This window comes from Callospermophilus lateralis, chromosome 18 (genome assembly GCF_048772815.1).
Source record: "Callospermophilus lateralis isolate mCalLat2 chromosome 18, mCalLat2.hap1, whole genome shotgun sequence".
Classification (NCBI taxonomy): Eukaryota; Metazoa; Chordata; class Mammalia; order Rodentia; family Sciuridae; genus Callospermophilus; species Callospermophilus lateralis.
The window spans coordinates 2,009,518-2,029,901 of NC_135322.1; the positions used below are offsets into that span (position 1 = coordinate 2,009,518).

Sequence of the window (20,384 nt, forward strand, 5' to 3'; positions counted from 1 at the left end):
TCAGGAAGCCCAGGTCCATTTCCTCCTGGGGAGTCCCCTCAGACCAACATATGCAGTCTAGGAATCCAGGTGCAAGAAGGGGGCTGTTTTCCTGGGTCAAGCCAGCTGACCCACCTGTCCTCTTCTGCATGGCATGGCTGGCCAGCTCTGCATCCCCAACCCCCTCGCGGCACCCTGGCCTGAGTGGGGAGAGAGAGGATGTTCCAGACACCAAGAGGTCAGGGCACACTTGGCAAAAAGTAGAAGACCCTAACTCATGTCACCACAAGACACTCTTATTCCACTCCAAGGTCATAACACGCTTTCAGCAACATCCACATAAGGGAGACATCAGGGAGCAGGGGTGTCACAGGCCATCCTAGAGCCTGCATCATGACCCCTATGGGTGGCCCTCTTGGAGACCCTGGCTGGCATGGATGCTGTAGCAAGCACCCATGACAGCCATCTGTCCCCTCAACCTGAGCCTCTCCAGCAGAAGAGGCAAGAATGAAGTGTTACTAATGTCCCTGTGCCTGGCTTCCATCCAGACTCCACCTGTTGGAGTTGCAGTCACCAGGAAAGAACCTAGTAGTCAGGACCTGACTCTACAGAGTAAGAGGAGATCCCACACAGAAGGAAACCCGTGGAGGACATGGGCCCCCATCACTGAGGACCTGGGCTACAGATGGCCAATGTCCATCTGTATGTACAGGTGACGGTGGCACCCACCTTGCTGGGCCAGTCCTCACCAGACAGGGTCCAGCACACAAGAACACACAAAAATGGCCAACAGGCGGCATCTGATGGTTCACCTGACTCAGCCAGCAGAGGCTGATTCCAGAGGTGCCAAGGGGTACTGGGGTGGGTCAGCAATGCCTGCAGCAGGCACAGACGCAAGACACATGCCACCCGAGTGATTCTTGGTCTCACCACCACCAAACTTTCCCTCAACAATGCTGACCTCAACACAGTGCCACTGACTGGAGCAGGTCTCATGCCTCACGCCTCACGGACATCAGCTCCCCAGAGCACAGTCCCCTGAACCCTGAGTGTGTCTGGCTGACTCTCGGCTCTCAGCCAGCCTGCCCCAGGAACTAGCTCAGATAAATCAATGCTTCTGAGAGAGGGACAAGTTTCCAGCTGCCCCTAAGAGGGAAGACATTCCAAGCCCTGGATCCCCCAAGGAGAGAAGCTTCTGAGGGACACAGGAACTGTGAATGGAAATGTAGGAGCCACACCCGTGAGAATTGCCATTTATTCCCCAAGTTGCCCAAATCATCACCAAGGGTTCACCACGGGGTGCAAAGGGGGGAATGAGGAGGCTCAAACACTGACAGGGGTCAGGAATTTGGAGGGAGGGGGAATGGTGGGGGGACCCCAGCTGTCCCTCCCTCTTCTAATGCCACAGAAAGGGGTCCTCCTCTGGCTGGCTCCCCTCCCCATCCCCCATGTCCAGTTTCTCTGGGGGAAATGGGTTGGGGATGTGGGAAGAGGGCGTAGTGTGAGTGGGCCCCAGAAGGGGGAAGGGCGCTGGGGTGGGAGTGCCCCCATTTCACATGCACTCACAACACTGTCTCCCAGGGAACAGAAGTGGGGGGAAGTCGGCCAGGCCAGGTCCCCCTCCTGCCCTGGATTATAGGAGGAAGGGGTTAGTGTTGGGTGCTGGGGGACCTGGGGGCATCATTGGGGGCAGACCAGGGCCCCCACCAAGGGGAGAGATGTAGGTAGGTGGTGCTCCAGGGGCTGGGGGCACAGGGCTGAGACGGAGCTGGTTCAGGGTGAGTGTTGCAGGGGGCGCTGGCTGGAAGGGATTGGTGACAGAGGGGCCGGTGGCTGGGGCTCCTGCAGAGAGAGAAAAGGAGAGACAGGGTGCATTCAGCAGGTGCTGGCTCTGCCAGTGTCTGCACATGGTGGGGAGGCGGAGGGAAGCATCCCTAGCCCATGAGGCACTGGCTCTGGCCGGCCTGCAGGGGGTGCCACACTCACCACTTGGCAAGAAGGGATTGGAAGCCTTGGCTCCTGGAGGAGTGGGGCCGGGTCGGCTCACCAAGGAGTCCAGGTCGACGAGGGCTGCATTGGGCCCCAGGAAGGATTCTGGCGTCTTCCGTGTGGGAGGTGTGGGGGTTGGGGCAGCAGCAGGTGGGGAACTTCCCACAGCTTCAGCCAGAGACCCCCCAACCCCACTCATGTCAAACGCCCCAGGGCTGCGGGCGGGCACCTCTCCTGCAAGCAGCTCCAGTTCCCCTAGGAGATAAGCAGGGTCACACAGCTCTGAAGGGAGACAGGCAGGCTGGGACTTCCTTGAGGACGTGAGGCCCAGATGGGTCAAGACCAAGTCGGGCAGCTCAAACTGCAGAGCCCAAAGTCAAAACTAATTGGGGCCTAATTCCAGGGAGCAAGCACAGAGGGAATGAGGGAATGTGGTGTCCCTGACAACCACGGCAGTGACTCTCAGGAAGGAGCCATCTAAGAAGGGCCAGGTGCTGAAAGCAGGATGGGTGCTCACAGGGCACCTTCAGGCTCAATACAGGGTCCTCACAAGAAGCCCACCTAGGGGCTGGGGATGTGGCTCAAGCGGTAGTGCGCTTGCCTGGCGTGCATGAGGCCCGGGTTCGATCCTCAGCACCACATACAAACAAAGATGTTGTGTTCGCCGAAAACTAAAAAATAAATATTAAAATTCTCAAAAAAAAAAAAAGAAGCAGCCCACCTAGCACACGGGCCCCCCATGGGGATGTCACAGTGGAGGAGCCATGGCTGTTGCCATAAGCTGATGACATCTATTGGCCTGAGGTCACTTTAAAAAAAAAAAAAGGATCTAAAAATTCTAATGTTAAAAACTACACAAATCTGTAAGGGGAGAAAAGACAGAAGAATGCCAGCTGCAGGCCAGCGGGCTGTCGAGGTCAGCGCCACCATAGGGAGGAGGGGAGCCGGGGTCACTCTTTCCCTGCAGACCTCTTCAGCGGAAACGCTCTACACCAGGGCCGGCGCTTCAGCAGGAGTTCGCTTAATTCAAGAATTTTTTAAAAGTGGACAACGGCTGGGGACACACTCTGGTGAAGAGCCCTGCGCTGGCCTGCTCCAGATCGATGCCTCAGGCAGAGAGGGACCAGAGGTGGGCGGCCGGGTGGGCGATCACCAAAGGGAACTCTCTGTACTGCTTTGGCAACTTTCCCCCTCTGACATGACCCCACACAGCCACAGTGTCCTCTGTGAACAGGGTCTGGCTCATTCCATCTCACCAACTTTTCTGTCTTAAAGACATCCTGTCCTGCCTGGACGAGGAACACGGGACAGGCAGAGACGGCGTGGGGAGCTTCTGGGGAACAAGGGGGGCAGGCAGCTCACCCGTGCTACTTCCAGAGGCTGGAAGGACTGTGCGGAGTCGGTCGAAGTCTGAGAATTCATCAGGTTCTGGGTCGAAGCCTCCAGCTGCTGTGGGGGTCAGGGTGTTCCACTCAGCAAGCACCTGGAGGCCCTGCCTCTGCGCCCCGCACCCTCAGGACCCAAGAGGTGAACGTATTACACCAACATGCACATACAGCCCAGAGCTGCCCAATACCTGCAGTGCCATTGGTGCTGGGTTTGGCAGGTGACCCCCCCCAGGGGTCAGAGAAAGCAGGTGCAGGAGCCCAGGGATCAGAAGCTGGGTGTCCACTGACTGGAGCCCCACCTAGGTGAGGAAGGAACAGTGAAGGGGAGGGTGGCCTTCCCTGTTTGGGTGGCTGGGGGTTGCTTCCTCTGAGCCCGTAGCCACTGAAGCAATGACCCCAGCCCACGTCCATGCCTCCTCCAGGCATATACACCTATACACCCATCGGAGTGCAGAGCCTGGGCCTAGCCTCACCAGACCTGCCACTCCTCCAAGCCTCCAGTCTTTGTCCAGACAGGCATCCAGCCCCTCCACACCCTAACCCAATTCCAGCTTCACCTGCACCCTCTCCAGGTACCCAAAACACACTCAGACTCTCCTGCACAGTCCCTGTACAGCTGCCTCCTCCCCAGAGGCCCTCCCAAGTCCTCCAAGACTCAATCTCACTCGCCCTCCTCTAGGCCATCTCATCTGACACCCATAGTGCCCAGGGCACCCTCCACTGCCTGGAACCCCCTAACTGCATTTGTTCCCCCTCCTAAAGGCATGGGTGGCTAAGGGTTGTACACAGGGCTGAGGGGCTGTAGTGGAGTGGCCTGTGGCACTCACCATCAGAGCTTCCCCATGGGTCAGGCATGGGGCCCTCTCCAGCTGCAGGGGCTGGGGTCCCACCCCAAGGGTCAACAGAGGGTCCTGCAGGGGCAGCAGGCCTCCAGGGATCCCCAGAGGCTGGTGTGGGGGCTGGACCACCCCAAGGATCAGCAGCTGGAGGGACAACAGGTCCCCCCCAGGGGTCTGAGGCAGGGGCGGCCGTGGGGATGGGGGCAGCCATGGGTGCTGGGCCCCCCCATGGGTCTGAAGCCGGTGGAGGGGCCGGGGCCGTGAAGACATCAGCAAGATCCATGAGAGATGACTGCAAGAGAGAAAAGAGAAGAGCACACAGGTGCCGGAGGGACCGAGGGCAGAGGGTAGGGAAGGAGGGAAAAGGGTGGGGAGCCGAGGAAAAGAGGGCGAGGACCTGGAGGGAAGGAGTGTGGGACCCTAAGGGTGCAGAGAGGAGAAGAAGAAGGGCCATCTCAGATGCTCTGCAGTCCCTCACACCCACTGGTCCTGCCCATCTCCATCCACCTCCACCTACTTACAGCCCAGTAACCAAAGGGCCTGGGCCTAGTCCCCCCACTCTGGGCCCCTCCACAACCTGCACGGCAGCAGGTGGCCATTCACAACCTCTGATCAGCCCCTCAACCTGCAGCAGCTCAGGCTGCCCCACATACTGCGCCACATCTGATCTCAGCAGACTTTGCCCACCCTCCTCATGCCTCACCCTGGACGCCCTCCCCAAGCCCTGTTGTCCTGCAGCGACTGTGGTGCACTGGGCCTCCAGGCGCTGCACCTGTGAGAACACCTGAGCAGTGTCCAGGTGTGTGGGGGTGGCAACTGGGGCCCCATCTCTCTGCAAGTGGAGGTGCCCCACATTTATACACATGCCGCAGGCAGCACCCACGAGGCAAACAGCCTCAGGGAGACAAAAGAGCCACGTCCTTCTTCCTGGCCAATGCCAAGAGTGGAAGGAACACAGGGGGCAGCTGGGGCAGCTGGTGCAGCCAGATAAAGACCCTGTAGGCTGAGGCCGGCCTGAGCAGGCATTTTGTCCATCAAATTGGCCCCACTAGCTGACTACCCATGGCCACAGCTATTGCTCTGCATGTCCTCACATTTCAAGTCAGGACTGGCCTCAAGATTCCCTTGCCCGCAGGGTGGCAGTGGGGTCCAGAGAGTCATGGAGATGCTCAGGGCAGACCAGTGAGTGAAGAGAGGTCACCGGTGGAGACCGGATGAGAAGGTCAGTGTTGACCCTGCAGCCAGCCCTGAGTGACTCAGCCCCAACACCCAAATGAGCCCCATCCACCCAGAACCCTGATAGATGGAAGAGGAGCTTCTGGGAAGGTCTGGACACAGCTGCACAGCTCCGCCTCACCATGCGTTCTCCCAGAGAGGACAAGCCCCGTTGTCCTGCAGCGACTGTGGTGCACTGGGACATTCAACCCATGCCCTACACCCCACCCACAGCCGCGCAGGCTCCTGTAACATTCTGGGCCTTCTCTCTTCAAGTACACCATGCCCAGAAATCACCTCCAACCACAGGAGAAGCCAGACGTCCCAGGGGAAGAGCACCCCACTCACTTCCTCCTTGCCTCCAGTCTCCCTCTTGCTCTCCTCTATTGCCATCTGCAGCCTTAGGTCATCCCCACGACGAATTCGCTCTTCCTGTGGGGACAGAAGCACCAGCCAGAGCAGGAGTCAGAGCACAAGCACTGGGCAGACACGGCTTGCCGCGGCCTGGAAGGCCCCACCACCCTTTCTCCTTTTGGAAAATTAAAATGGGATGTGGACAATGAATGAAATGGTGTGGGACACCTGGGCCAAAGGCGGGTGGGTGGCAGGGAAGCATGTGTGGTCCAAGATGTGAAGAGTGTGAGGTGCCCCAGGGGGGCAGGGGCCACCCCGCTGCCCTGGCCTTCTGCCAGGGCATGTGACTTGGTGGTACTGCCTGCACTGGGGGTCTGCCACGCCAGGACAACCCTAGCAGGTTTGCCTCACTTCCAGGGCATCTCTACCAGATCCTATGCTACCCGAGGTCCTGCAGCCAAAGACACTGAGAGCTCAGTGTGGACCAAGCCTGTGGGCTGTGGGCTGGGGGCACTCCAGGAAGGGGTGAGGGGTGGGACCCAAGCACCTGAGTAGGGTGTGAGGGGAGGACCCCTGGGCAGGGCAGGGAGGCCACTCTGACCTTATCATGTTCCTCTCGGCTCAAACTAAGGGCCAGCTGGAGCTGGACGTCATCCTCGGGGCCGCAGGACGGGGGCTGAGGGAGAGAGAGTGTGAGGGGCAGAGGTCGGGAAGCCAGAGCCAGAGGCAGAGGCAGAAGGGAAGGTCAGGGAGGAGGACAGAAGACTGGAGAGGGTCAGAGAGGGGCACAAGACCCCCAAGCCAGTGAGGGATGGGCAGAGGGAGATGCAGAGCACCAGATGGCAGAGATCCAGGACAGCTCCCAGAAAGGAAAGAAGGGACAGAAACAGAGGACCAGGGCAAGCAGAGACTGAGCAAGGGCCAGGGAGGAGGGCTGGCAGGAGTGAGAGGAGCAGTGGAGAGTGAGGCATGGAGACAGGATGGCAGGACGAGATTGGCCCACGGCCCACGGCCCACAGCACCACCCAGTACCTGGTCAGCCTCTTCCTTGCTCATGGCCAGGGCCAGCTGGAGCTGCAGCTCCTCCTCCCCACTGCTCTGCGGCCAGGCCTGCTCTGCCTCAGGCGGGGGCCCGGAGCCCACTGCTGCTGAGGAGGCTGGGGGCAGGAAGAACACAAGACAGATGGACCAGGAACCAGGGACCTGGGAGTAAGAGATGGCAACCCCAGAGAGGGAAGGCGGGTGCTTCTGCTGCCAGATACCCACCACCAAGGCCTCTGCAGGCCAAGCCTGGGGCAGGGGTTGAGGAGCTAGGGTTGCAGAGAGAGGTGAAGGCAGACCCACCCACAGGAGGAACAAAGGGAGGACAGGAGCAAATTGCTGAGGAGGAGAGGGAGGGATGAGGGTGCTAAGGACACCTGAGCCCAGGCCTGTTTGCCTTGAGATCTGCCCCAGAGCTGGGCAAGAGGTTCTTCTTCCCTGTCCCCTCTTAGCCCCCCATCAACCCTGGCAACCAGGGATGGAGGCCCAGAACCTCAGTTTCCAGGGGCTCATGGAAGACTGTGGCTCTGGCAGGAACAGCTGGAATTCACAGGGAAGGACAGTGTCAGTTCAGGCTGTGGGACCCAAGGCTCAGTAAGAAGAAGAGTAAGTAGACAAGGAGCTCTTGGTTCGGGGAGTAGAACAAGAAGGGACAGCTGGGGACACATGAAGCTGTCTCCGGGGCTGGCAGAAGTTGGAGAAGACAGTTGTAGGCCCCCAGGAGGACTGACAGAGCCTCTGCAGTCAGCATCTCCTCACCAACCCTCCCTCCCCAGCGCCAAGTCTGCTAAACTCCCCTATGAGCACGGCCTCGGCAGCCCCCAGAGCAGACCCTGCACTCCCCTCTTCTCCCCACCCTAGCAAGTTGTCTCCTTCAGCTCTAGGTGCTGGGTCCTGTGCTCCTGGTTTCACCCACCCTGCATCCAGGCTCTCCTGCAAGTTGTCCGAGGGTCCACCGCACTCTATCAGGGCAGCCCGGAACCAGCTCAGCGCAGTACAATGGGCCGCCAGGAATCCCCATCCCACTGCCAAACCTTGGCCCCAAACAAGGTGGGTGGGGAGTCTCAGGTCCACCTCATTCTGCCAGCCACAGCATGGGGGGTTCCCCCTCATTATCCACCCTCCACAGGCGCCCTGTGGCTGCCAGCCCTACCTGCTTCTACTCTCACCCTAGGGTGCTCCTGAGCTGCCTCCCACAGCTTGCTCCAGGGAAGGACCAGCAAACTGCGGCCTTTGGCCAAAGCTGGGCTTCTCACTTTCAACCAGTGAAAAAAACAAATGATAAAGAATACATTAAGACAGGGGCTGGGGCTGGGGGTCAGAGGTAGAGCACTTGCCTGCCATGTGTGAGGCACTGGGTTTGATTCTTAGCACCGTTTACAGATAGATAAAATAAAGGTCTATCAACAACTAAAAATATATATTTAAAAAAAATACATTAAGACATATGAAAATTACAGGAAATACTGGGAAGTAAAACTGACCAAATCATAGTATCATATTGTGTGTATGTACAAAGATACAATCCCACCAATATGTACAACGATAATAAACTAATTAAAAATAGAGGGGGAAAAAAAACTAAGAAACTCAAATTTCAGGGTCCATGGTGGAGGTTTTGGGGACAGGGTCAGGTATGCTCACTTATGTGGACTGAGCGAAGTACATGTCATGAGATGGTTAAGGTCCCCGGTCTTCAGCCAATACCCTGCCCAGCCCAGCCCTTCCCCACCAGCCACACTGGCCACTCCTGAGTCTCCCTGACTTCCTTTCCTCCCTGCTTTAAACTCCAGCTACAGGTTCATGGCCAAGGCTGGAGCCCTGGGCAGGTCTGTATACATGCTGCTCTGCCCCCACCTCTCCAGTGGGAGTTAACAGAGAACTCAAACATGACACAACCAGACAGAAACACCCGCAGCTGGAACCCCCTGGCTCACAGGCTCCCTCCTGCTCCCTCTGCTCCAACAAGTCCAGCCAATCTCATTTCCAGGCAACACTCCATTTTCCCCATCCAGCAACAACCCCACTACCACCGGGGCTTTCCTAACCCAGGCACACGCGCACTACCCAGGAACAGCCAGTCTCCTGCACACCCTACTGGCCCTCCCTCCCCTGTGCGGCCAACTCCTCTCATGGCTGTGAGCATCCCCCCATCCAGCAATGAATGCATTACCCTGCACAATCCAGGGCCCACACACCTGTCCATGCTTCAGGGAAGATCATGACCTTAGAATAGGGGATGAGCTCCGATTTCCTCTTTATTCTACTTCTACCTTTTTTATAATGTTGGTCACTACCAATCAAACTGAGTGTATCACTTATGAAGATCATCCTAAAATCCCATGAAGCAGACACAAAGGCCTGTGGTGACCCTGGCTCATCCCCTCATCCATAGCACTGGCCCTCCATCTTTGGTTCTCTCAGCCCACTCCACAGCCTTTGCCCCACCTCATTTCTGCACAGGACAGCACCCTTATAAGTATGAGTCTGCATGACCTCCTAGCCCCATATCTGGAGGCCCTCTTACCTGGCACCAACCACTCTCCAGAGAGACCTATGGGCACACCTGTCTGCGCCTGCTCCAGGGCCCAGGGTACAGATCCACAAGGTCAGGGACACTGCTGGCTGCCCTCAGGACCTAACGTACCCAGCCCTTAAAGAGGCACTGGGGGAATACTGTGGGAAAACTGAACAAATTTCAATTCTAGGGTTCCATGGCAAGAGACAAGGAGAGGCCTGAGGGGAAGGAAAGGACACAGGCCCACCAGACCAGGGTCCAGGTGAGGAAAGCCGGGTCCCTGATGGCTGGAAGGCAGGAACTCACAGGAGAAGACCCGATCCGAGGTGTCAGGGGCTTCAAGGGAAAGGGAAGGGACCTCACCCGTGGCGGTCTGTGCAAGCTTCTCCTTGGTCTTGAGTGCGTGGGCACGTTCTTCCCGCAGCCGGTCCTCGTCACGCAGGAGGGCCACCAGCTGCTTGGCCTTCTCACGCACATTCACACCTTGGTCCTTGCCATCACGATCCACATACTGGAAGTCCTTCAGTGTTTGCACAGCATACATGTTCTCCTTGCACTGCTGGGACACACGCTCTGAGCCAGTCTTGATGAGGTACTCCATCAGTGTCATGGCCTACAGGGCAGGGACACACCAGTCACCCAGGCTGGGTATCACAACCCAGCATAGAAGTACCCAGACACTCATGCAGCCTCCTGGGTGCAAGTCCCACGGCCCATGTCATCTCAGTGGTAGACATGTCCATCGGCACAGTAGGAGCATGAGGTGGTAGGAAGGGTGAAGTGACGACACATGCGCAGAAGGAGGCGAGACAGAGCGTGCTCAGAAAGTAGCCACGCACAGCGGTCCAGAGTGGTCTCATGGACAAGAGAGGTCACCGAAACTGCCTGCAGCCTGCCAAGGGCTGGGGAGGCTGAGTAGGGAGGGCACCCTCAGTGGGGTGGGGGTCCTTTCAGCATGATGAGAAGTTCGGTCACCAGAAAGGGGTGGCTGCCCAAAACCGAGTGCACCAGATGCCGCCAACTGTTTGCTGCAGAGGGGTGACCTGGAGATGCAGCTCTATCTACCTGAATGAAAACAGCAAAGAGGATAGGGCGGCCACAGCCACTGGGTGGGTCATCTGCTGCCACAAAGCTTTCTCCACATCCTTCAAATCAGAATATGAGGAACAGGGCCAAACAAAAGTGCATTTGTCAAGGCACTCTAGAGGTGCATTGGACAGCCTGCGCCTCGGTCTGTAAGTCTGAATGTGCCCTCACTCTTGAGAGCCCACGCTCTGCACACCGACAGGAGTCTGGGGTGACCAGGTGAAGTCCTCCAGGAAGGAGCCCCATGCTCTCGGAAAGAACACCAGGATGGGAGCTGGGGCTGGGGCTCAGTGGTAGAGCGTTGGCCTTGCACATTTGGGGCCCTGGGTTCAATCCTCAGCACCACATAAAATAAATAAAAACAAAATAAATTGTGTCCATCTATAACTAAAAAAAAAAAAATTAAAAAGAAAGAACACCAGGATGAAGAGGTCAGGGTGGAGAAACACTGCTGTTGAATCTGCACCCTTTGGGGCTTTTATATTTTGTAACATATGAATAAGTTATTGTTCAATAAACTAAAACTGAATGGGGGATAAAACACATCCCTGGGCAAGGCCTGGACCCAAGACCCCATCTACAGAGCAAGGTTCCAGGTCCCTTTAACACTGGTGACCATCCTCAGAAAAAGGCACATCCCAATTTTACAGGTGATTTTCAGGGGCTTCATGGAGCCCCCAAAACCCATCCAGGCTCCCAGGTACACAGCAAAGTGGGGGGAAATGGAGGGATGGGGCTTCAGTTGTAGCTCAGCGGTATTTGCCTAGCATGTGTGAGGCACTGGGTTCGAACCTCAGCACCACATACAAATAAATAAGACACTGTGTCTGTATAAAACAAACCAAAAAAAATTGGGGGGAAAAAAAAAAGGAGGAGGCAGCCGCTGCAGCCAAACTCTGTCTAAACTGTGAATTTGCCAGAAACTGCTGCTGTGGGCCATTAGCATCTGCCCAGCCTTCGGGGGAGAGAGCCTAGGTTTGGCCAGGCTCTCTAAACACGTGTTAGGAGCACTTATGGATGAGACTGGAGACTAATCTTTAACTGGCCCTGGAAGTGTTTGCATGTGGCAGGGAAAGGAAAAAGCACAGTGATTTCTATCCAGCATCACTCCCTATCCTGAGAGGCAGAGGGGCAAGCTAGGTCCAGAACTCCTGGGGCCCAGCACTTTGGAATCCAGAATCTCCCTGATTCAGAACAGGAAGACTGTGCACAGGCCACCCTAAGAGAACTAACTCTCAGAGGAGAGTCACGCCAACTCACAAAGTGAGACCAACACACACTCTATTAAAGGCCCCACCTTGGTCAGCATCAGACTTTGCACCAACGGATTAGAACAAACTTTCACTTTCAGAGCTCTCTGGACTTCGGAGTTGCAATTAGATTGTGAACCCAGGATCTAGCCCCAAAACCCAGCCACAGTGAAATGCGTACATCAATTGTAGTGAGTTCACACAGTGGGTAACCATATACACAAAAATAAAAGAAAAATAAACTGCTACATGCAACAATATGGGCCAAGCCCCTAGACCCAGTAGCAAGCAAAGTTAGACCACAAGCAGCCTTCCAGTGCTCCAGATCAGTCTTGGCAGGAAGCCACGGTCTCTGGGGCAGAGATGTTATGAGGGAGGCTACCAGCAGCTAGACACACCCTCTGCCTCCCTCTTGACAGGACACACAGGTGTGCAGGTAGGCAAAAGCAAATCACACTACACACGCATGATCTGTTTGGTATGCCACAACTCAGAAAATCTTAAAACCTTAACCTAAAAGCAGGCAACTGAACAACCCAACACTCCTTGCTAAACTTTGAAACAGCTTTATCAAAGATGTCCTACATCACAATGAACAAGGGGTCAGCACCTACTTTCTGTAAAGGGCAATGCATGGAATTTGGCCCAAGGCCTACAGCTTGCTGACCCCTGAGCTACTTCTGTCTTAGTTTACTGATCTGAAAAATCAATGAAAAGGAGGGAAGAACCTCCTTCACTGGGTAATCTGGAGGCCGTGCTGTGAACCTGTGTTTGACAGAGGACCATGCCTAAAAGTGGAGGATAAACACTGAACCTACTCATTTAAGATTCATCCCTGGGGCCACTCGGAGTGTTCTTTCTCTGCAGGGGCAGTTAGACCCCAAGAAATGTGGCCAGGCAGGAGCACTCTGGCTTTGGAGAGATGAGCCCACGTCCCAGACCACTCCCCAAACTCTGAGCCTCAGTTTTCCCAGCCATCCAAGGCGACAGAGGTGGGAATGAGAGGTCCTCCCCAAGCGGGCAGGAGTCAGCAAAGGGGCCCTGAGGGCAGAGGGTGTGCCCCAGGCTCCTGGCAGCTCAGGGACACTGGGTCTCTGGGATTCCATCCTTATCACACACACTTCCACAAGGGAACTGTGAAGCCCAAAGGAGGTGCCAGTCAGATTCAGACAGTGGCCCCTGCTGAACCCTGGCCAAGTGTACACTTAGATCTCCACATGTGTGGCAGCAGCTAGAAGAGCAACTCATAATGACTTGCACGGCTACGTGCAGGTCAGCATGGGGATAGAACTGGCTCCAGACGCAGCAGGGTATCACAGATGCCATTAATTCTCTCTTTGCACACCTGAGACAGGATCCCATCATCAGCTTGAAAAATCAGAGGTTCTGAGCAAGCAGGATCCCCACAGCAGTGGCCACACAAGCTGGGGACTCCTGAGCACTCAAAGACCAATATCCACAGGCTCTCTCACAGGGAATACAGAATCAGAAGCGGCTGCAGGATTGGAGAGTAGAGCAGGGGCATTTGGGCCAGCTCAGGGCATGGAGAAGGAAAGCCAAATGTCACCAGGGGCCAGGTGTGCTGGCACACACTTGTAATCCCAGCAGCTCAGGGGGCTGAGACAGGAGGATCACGAGTTCAAAGGCAGCCACAACAACTTAGCAAAGCCCTAAGCAACTCAGCAAGACCTTGTCTCTAAATAAAATATTTTTTAAAAGAGCTGGGGATGTGGCTCAGTAGTCAAGTGCTCCTGGGTTCAATTCCCAGTACACAAAAAAAGTCATGGGGGGGCGAGGGGGCCTCAGCAGCAGAGGGCTTGCCTAGCATGTGCCAGCTGCTGGGTTCGATTCTCAGCACCACATAAAAATAAATAAATGAATAAGATAAAGGTATTGTGTCCAACTACAACAAAAAAATTTTTTTTTAAATACTTTTAAAAAGTCACGGGGGACCTTTCCAGGGTGACAAAAATGTTGTGCCTTGACTTTGATGGTAATTTAAAATACACCCATCTATCAGAATCCCGAGAGTGGTATCTAAAAAGGTTTTACTATTTACAAAGTAGATCTCATTAAATCCACCTTTTAAAAATTTTTTAAGGGGCTGGGGCTGTGGCTCAGTGGTAGAGTGCTCACTTAGCACGAGCAAGACCCTGAGTTTGATCCTCAGCACCACATAAAAATAAATAAAATAAAGGTATTGTGTCTAACTACAACTAAAAAATACATTTAGGGATGAGGCTGTGGCTCAGTGGTAGAGCACTTACTTGCCTAGCATGTGTGGGTACTGGGTTCGATTCTCAGGACCACATATAAATTAATAAAAATAAATAAGGGTCCATCAACAACTAAAAAAAAAAAATCCACGGGCTGGGGTTGTGGCTCAAGTGGTAGCGCGCTCGCGGCATGCGTGCGGCCCGGGTTCGATCCTCAGCACCACATACAAACAAAGATATTGTGTCCGCCGAAAACTAAAAAATAAATATTAAAAAATAAATAAAATCCATAATTTTTTTTTAAAAAAATCTTAAAAAAAAACAGGTTAGAAAAGTCAGGAAGGACCTGTGACTGGCTTGGCAGCCTCTTCAGAAGTCTTCCCCTACCACGACAGCTTCAGAGTCCTCCACCATCCCCACAAGCCCCTCTAACTTAGTTAGAGTTGACCACCTCTGTCCCGCAGCTGTTGGGGGGCCAGAGCAGGGTTTTATCAGGGCAGGTCCTTAGCACCATCCAGCAAAGGGCCAACCCAACAGGATTCAAGACACAACCTTGTGTGGACTCCCCATCACCCTCAAGCAGCACCCAGGCCTACCCACCCATCTCTCCTGCCACTTCCCTGTCCTGTGTGCAGCCCACAGCCACCAGCCTGGAACATTCCCAGGACTTCCTGACCCTGCCCAAAAGCCACCTGCTGCATTTTGCCACCAGCAGCAATATACCAGCTACTGGTCAGGAAGGATCTGCTATCCAAGGCCTCCAGTCCCCCACCATGCACTCCTCTCTTCCAGCCCCACCAGCCCATCCTTTCTCCCTGCCCCCACACAGAGCTTGCCTATCCTCTGGGCCTTGCCTCAGTTCTCAGCAGGAGAAACGCCATTCAGTCCATCATTTACAGTCCATCACAATAAGTACCAATAACTGACTCCATCTATGATCCACCCAGTCATGACCCAGCCCTGGTGTGCCATGTAAGTGGGCCTCAATTCCCCATCCAGTCCCTAGTGCTGCCCCTTCTCTGGGCCTCCGCCTTCTCACACTGGAGCACGGGAACCATCCCTGCCTTGGTAGCAGTCCCTGAGGTCAGCCAGAACAGAGGGGCCTTGGACCTCATTGTGTCCACCAAGACACAGAGCAGACCTCCACAAACAGTCAGGGGAAAACACAGCAGCAGGGCCCTGCAATGCTCACCAGCCATGACCCAAGTTAGAAGAGCAGCACTCCTTGGACCCTCCGGCGAGGGAGGGTCAGCGATGGGCCTAAGGTCCCACCCACAGAAGTAACCCAGCCACCTGGCCTCAGTCCATGCCCTTGGTCTCTCTGCCAGAAGACAAGGAACACAGTGACCTAAGGAGGGAATGCCAGGCTCTCAGCATCCAAAGCAGCGGTCGAACCAGAAATCCATTCACTGAGTCCTGCCCACAGACACAAAATTCCCTTCAGCCCAAAGCTGAGGCAGTGAGTCTGTCTCAGTTAGGGCAAGCACACTGGACCACATTTACCAAAATTACACATGCACATGCCCTCCAACCAGCAACTCCAGCTCTAGAAAATAGCAAATATACAAGGACATTCTTGCTTGAAAAAGCAAAACACTGAAAACCACTTTAAAAGAAAAAAAAAAATCAACACGGAATTAAGGAATTAAGGCCAATCTGTACAGCAAAATATTCTGAAATTGTAAAAAGAAACACTCTCTCACTTTTCCTTTCTTAAATCAGGGTCTAATTTACATACAATTAAACCTACTCTTTTTTTCAGGGGACTGAGGCTTTAACTCAGGGGTGCTTTACCATGCAGCCCTTTTCATTTTTTGAGACAGGGTCTCACTAAGTTGCTTAGGGCCTCACTAAGTGTCTGGTGCTGGCCTTGAACTTGTAATCCTCCTGTCTCAGCCTCCTGAGCCACTGGGATTAGAGGCATGCGACACCCAGTCAAACCCACTCTTTCTAACATACAGTCCCAATTCTGACCAAGTGCCCCAGCACATAACCACCATTGCAACCAAGATACACAGCTGTTCTGTCACCCAAAACTTCCCTTTGCTGCCCCTCTCTCATCACCCTACCCTGACTCCTGGCAAGCACTCACCTGTTGTCTGTCTTGGGGTCTGCACATCAGACCCTAGTAGTTGCTGCACAGCAGCAATAAAGAGTGTAGCCGAGAGGTCTGACCTCTTAAATCTCAAGAAAGGCAACTGAGATTCCCCATGCTTCTCTGACATGCCCACAGCCCAGTGTCATCTGTGTAAAGGGGTTCCCTGCTTGGATGGGGACGCAGATGAGAATGTCCTTGGATGAGGGAACTATGGGTCCTCTTAAATCCTTAAATCTCTGAGCACACGAATCTTACCGATATTTCACTCATTCAAAAGTAGACTTACACAAGGGTCAAAACTCTTTAGAATGTTATAGATCTGCTACTCATGATCCACAGGTTCTACATTCCCAGATTCAACCAACCATGGACCAAAATATCTGGAGGTAAAAACTGTTTAAATGTGTACGGAGTTTTTCTGTTGTCATTATTCCCTAAAAAATATAGTATCAGAGATACTCACATAATGTTAGCATTGTGTCAGAAATCAACAAGTGACCTAGAAGTGATAAATAGTACACAGAAGGATATGGGTAGGTTATTTGCAAATACCACTCCATCTGCAGAAGAGACTTACGCATCCTTGGATTAGGTAAATGCAGGGGACCTTGAACCAATGCCATAGGGATACCAAGGATCAACTGCATTTGTTGCTGTCATTAAACAAGAGACTTTACATACAAGCACAGAATTTCAACTCCTCTTGGGAACCAGAAGCTCCCCTGTAGGGCACACCCTGCTGTCCCAGTTTTCCAGCCCCAGGGGACAGACCAGGTGCTGACCTTGTAAACATGCCGCCAGTTCTTGCCATGGTCATTGAGCCGCTTCCAGATCATGCTCATGATCTCGGAGAAGGCCACAACATTGTAGGTGAGGTCGGCAATCTCAGACATGAGAGAGCTGGACGGGCCCCAGGGATCATTGCTTGTGGCCTCACGGACCTTGATCTCCGCCTCCGAGTAGTTGTGGACAATGTTCTTCATCTGGCGCCGTAGGGACGAGGTCGACATGGTGCCCAGCGGTGGTGTGAGGGGCGTCAAGGGGTGTGGAGAGATGGGGCAACTCACAGAGGGAGGCTGCAGCAGATGCTGGCAGACTGCTGCATCTGAAGGGGGAAAGGATCTTTAAAAACACAAACCAGACACAGGCCAGCCAGAGCCCCCCTCTCTCCGGCCTCTCCCTGAGGCTGCCTACTCCCCTCAGACAGGAACACAAGATCCTAACTATGGCCTGCAAGGTTCTGTCCCTTGTTAATCTCTGTCTGAAAGTCACCCAAGCCATCTTTCAGTTCCTCAAATGTGCCCAGCTCTTTCCTGCTTAGGTCCCTGCTCAGTGAGGCAGAATATACAGCAAGTCACAGGCACAGAAGTCATACTGCCCTGGGCCACACCCCAACTCAGCCCCTTCTTAGCCAGGCTAACCTGGGCAGGCCTCAAACTCCTGCCCTCTCTAAAACGGAGATCTGTGTGGCAGTCCAGAGAACGGAGAGGACCTGGTGAACAAAAGACCTCTGTAAAGACTGGACAGGCATGTCACGAGACTATCACCCTGCCCTCATGCTCTCCTACTTCACCAGACTCCCAGTCCCACATCTGCACCTGAACATCACGATCACCGTTTCCCAGGGCCTCCCAGCAGACTCTGTAGCCCTCATGATGTTGAGTTCATTCATATGATTCTGTGGCTGAGGTCAACCCACAAGCCCCACAGGGCAGAAACCACATACATGGGTTTGGACATGGCTTTTCCTACAAACTCTGAAAGTCATACGATAAATGGTGCAGGAAGGAAATGAAGAAAAGAGGGCAGGGAAGATCTCTGGATCTGGATAGAAGAAGCAGAGAATCCAGGGCAGAACAAGGACACAAGGGAGAGGAGGCTAGTGAGGGACTGAGGAGTTGATAGGGAGACCAGAGTCACTCCAAGGCAGCAGGAAGTGGGGGATGCCTGAAAACCAGGCGTCCCTCCCAAGGGCTGGAAGGAAAACTCAAGGAAGGAGATATAAGGGATATAAGAGTCCCACTAATGGGCCCCAGCCATGTGTCAGGCCTCACTAAGCATAAGGCATACATTATCTCATCTAACACTGCATTAGACACTGCGCTCTGGAGGTTAAACAACTTGGCCACCGTCTTATCAGAAATGGCAAGGCAGGCTCAATCAAGGCCACCTGAGCTCTTAAACTTACACTTTTAAATTAACCTAAATTAAATGAACCTGTTGAGACCAACTGATGAGACCTGGACAGAAGGCAGAAATCAAGCTCATGAGAATAGTACCAGCAAGCATTTGCACAGCTCTCACCTCATGACAGCCACCTTCTAAGTGCTTCACACACATTAACTCAACTAATCCTTACATCTCCATGCAACCCAGCCACCTCACATGGGAGGAAACAAACAGAGGCTAACTCCCCTGCCTAGGACACACCTCACACCTAAAGGAGCCTGGGTCCAGAAGAGGCTCTGACCACCAGTCTATGCCTCTCCAACAAACCATGGAGATTTACTGAACCCTACCATGACCTAAACCCAGGGGACACACTGGTGAATAAGAGTGGCTGCCTTGAACTCAGGCAGAGAACCTTGCCCACAACTAAGTGGAAAAGGCAGCCAGAGTCCCAAGATAAGCCCGGCCAGGGACTCGAAGATGAAGAGATAATGCGACAAATACAGACAGAGAAAAGGAATGACAAGGATACTGGGAGAGAAATCATGGAGAAACTTGGGCAGAGGGGGCTGCCCTGAGGCATGTTGAGACAAAGACACAAGGATCATGCAAAAATATGAGAGGAGAGCAGGGCAGGAGGACAGGGAGAAAAGACAGGCCGGAAACAAAAGAAAGGCCTGGGACTGAGAAACAAGAGACAAAAAAAAAAAAAAACAGGATATAATGGGAAAACAAACGAAATTGAGATTCAAATTCTGAAGCAACCAGCAAAGCAAGCCTCCTTGAGATTTAGTATGCTCAATTCTGAAATGAAAGAGTTCCTACCTGACATGGTTGTTGATTAAGTAAGATGGGTACAAAAAGTGCTTGGCTCTGTGCCCCATAGATAGTAGTCGCTCAATAACATCGTCTGCAATCATTATCAGAGGAACACAGAACATTTCCAAAGGGTGGCATCCCAAGATAGGCTATCTTAATGCCATGTACTTACTTCAACACTCTTAGAAAACACACCTCTGGAGTCAAAGATCCATAGGCACCATTAGAATGAAGCTGTTTTTCAAATCAAACTGATACAAAGGGAACTACTGAATTAAGCTGAATACAACTGCTATATCAGACAAACTTCGACAAGGAAACTCAAATGACCAATATGAAACATTTAGTGAGACAAAAATTTCTAATTAAAAAATAAATAAACAGAGCTCCCAGCTAATCACACACTGTTCCAGACACACTGGGCACTTTTCAACACCACCTCAATGGAGAGGCACAGACCCCTGCGTGTACCAATTACACACATTTAAGACTAGGAAACTAAGGTCTGGAGAGCGAAGTCGCCTGCCGGGTATCACAGGAGCACCAGGACCAGAGCGGGCGCTTTTCACACACCAAGCCCGGCACCCCGAAAGGCGCAGGTCCCAGACCCAGCAGGAGCGCGCCGGAAGGACGTGAAGGAGACCGGCGAAGGGGACGGGAGCGGGGGAGGCTCGGGAGAGAAAACAGAACCCGGGAAGACAAGCACAGGAGCCTGACAGACAGACAGACACACACAGGCACACCGACTCGGGCGACGAGAGAGCAACCCAGGCAGAGGGGCAGTGGAGACGAGGACGCTGACAGCCGGACCGAGAGAGGCACAGACAGCGGACAGACGAGCCCGTCCGGACGCGGAGGCACAAAGGCCGCCACGGACGACGGCGGACGAAACCCAGAGGAACCGGAGAGAGCAGAGGCCAGGCCGGAGCCCGCGCGCCGCGGCCGAGGCCCGAGCGCCCGGCACGGGGCGGGCAGAGAGCGGACTGGCGGCCCCAGGTACCCGGCCCGCGCTCACCTTGGCCCCTCACGCGGGACTCCGGGGGGTCATGGCGGTCAGCCCCCTGCCCCCGCTCGGCCTCGGTGTCGCGGGGCGCGCGCCGGCTGCGGGCGGCGGAGGCGCACACGCGGACGCACGGAGAGCCGCACGCCGACGGCCCCGCCGCCCCGGCGCCCGGGAGGGGCGCGGAGAGCCGGGCGGGGGAGGGGAGCCGCCGAGCGGACGGGAAGCAACCGAAGGAGCCGACGGACCGGAAGCGGAAGTGATCGCGCGCCCCGCCCTCTGCGCTACTCCCGGCTCCGGCGGCCCCCGCTTCCGCGACCAAAGCCTGCCCGGGCAGCATCATTTCCGGCACACGAACCCTCCAGGTTAGGCGCTCTTGCGCCACTTCCGCCCGTCACCGCCCCCTCCGCGAGGCCCCGCCAG

General features: G+C 54.4%; 1 protein-coding gene across 1 annotated transcript; it reads right to left on the bottom strand.

Annotated features, from left to right (window-relative positions):
* Window positions 1-1,220: 1,220 nt before the first annotated feature.
* Window positions 1,221-20,204, bottom strand: Epn1 (epsin 1). The gene is made up of 11 exons (XM_076837476.2): window positions 19,977-20,204; window positions 16,756-17,078; window positions 9,687-9,936; window positions 6,797-6,921; window positions 6,366-6,440; window positions 5,759-5,842; window positions 4,184-4,487; window positions 3,545-3,655; window positions 3,331-3,417; window positions 1,966-2,223; window positions 1,221-1,821 (listed from the first exon to the last, which is right to left on the bottom strand). Exons 2-11 carry the CDS (start codon window positions 16,981-16,983, stop codon window positions 1,613-1,615), a joined length of 1,731 nt encoding a protein of 576 aa, XP_076693591.2. The 5' UTR covers window positions 16,984-17,078; window positions 19,977-20,204; the 3' UTR covers window positions 1,221-1,612.
* Window positions 20,205-20,384: the final 180 nt, after the last annotated feature.

Excerpts from the sequence above, each read along its gene's own strand:
- Epn1 (XM_076837476.2), bottom strand. The coding sequence starts at position 16,983 with ATGTCGACCTCGTCCCTACGGCGCCAGATGAAGAACATTGTCCACAAC. Across the intron at positions 3,656-4,183 it reads CCCATGGGGAAGCTCTGATG|GTGGGGCTCCAGTCAGTGGA; the intron begins GTGAGTGCCACA and ends TTCCTCACCTAG. Across the intron at positions 2,224-3,330 it reads AGCCTCTGGAAGTAGCACGG|GGGAACTGGAGCTGCTTGCA; the intron begins GTGAGCTGCCTG and ends CTTATCTCCTAG.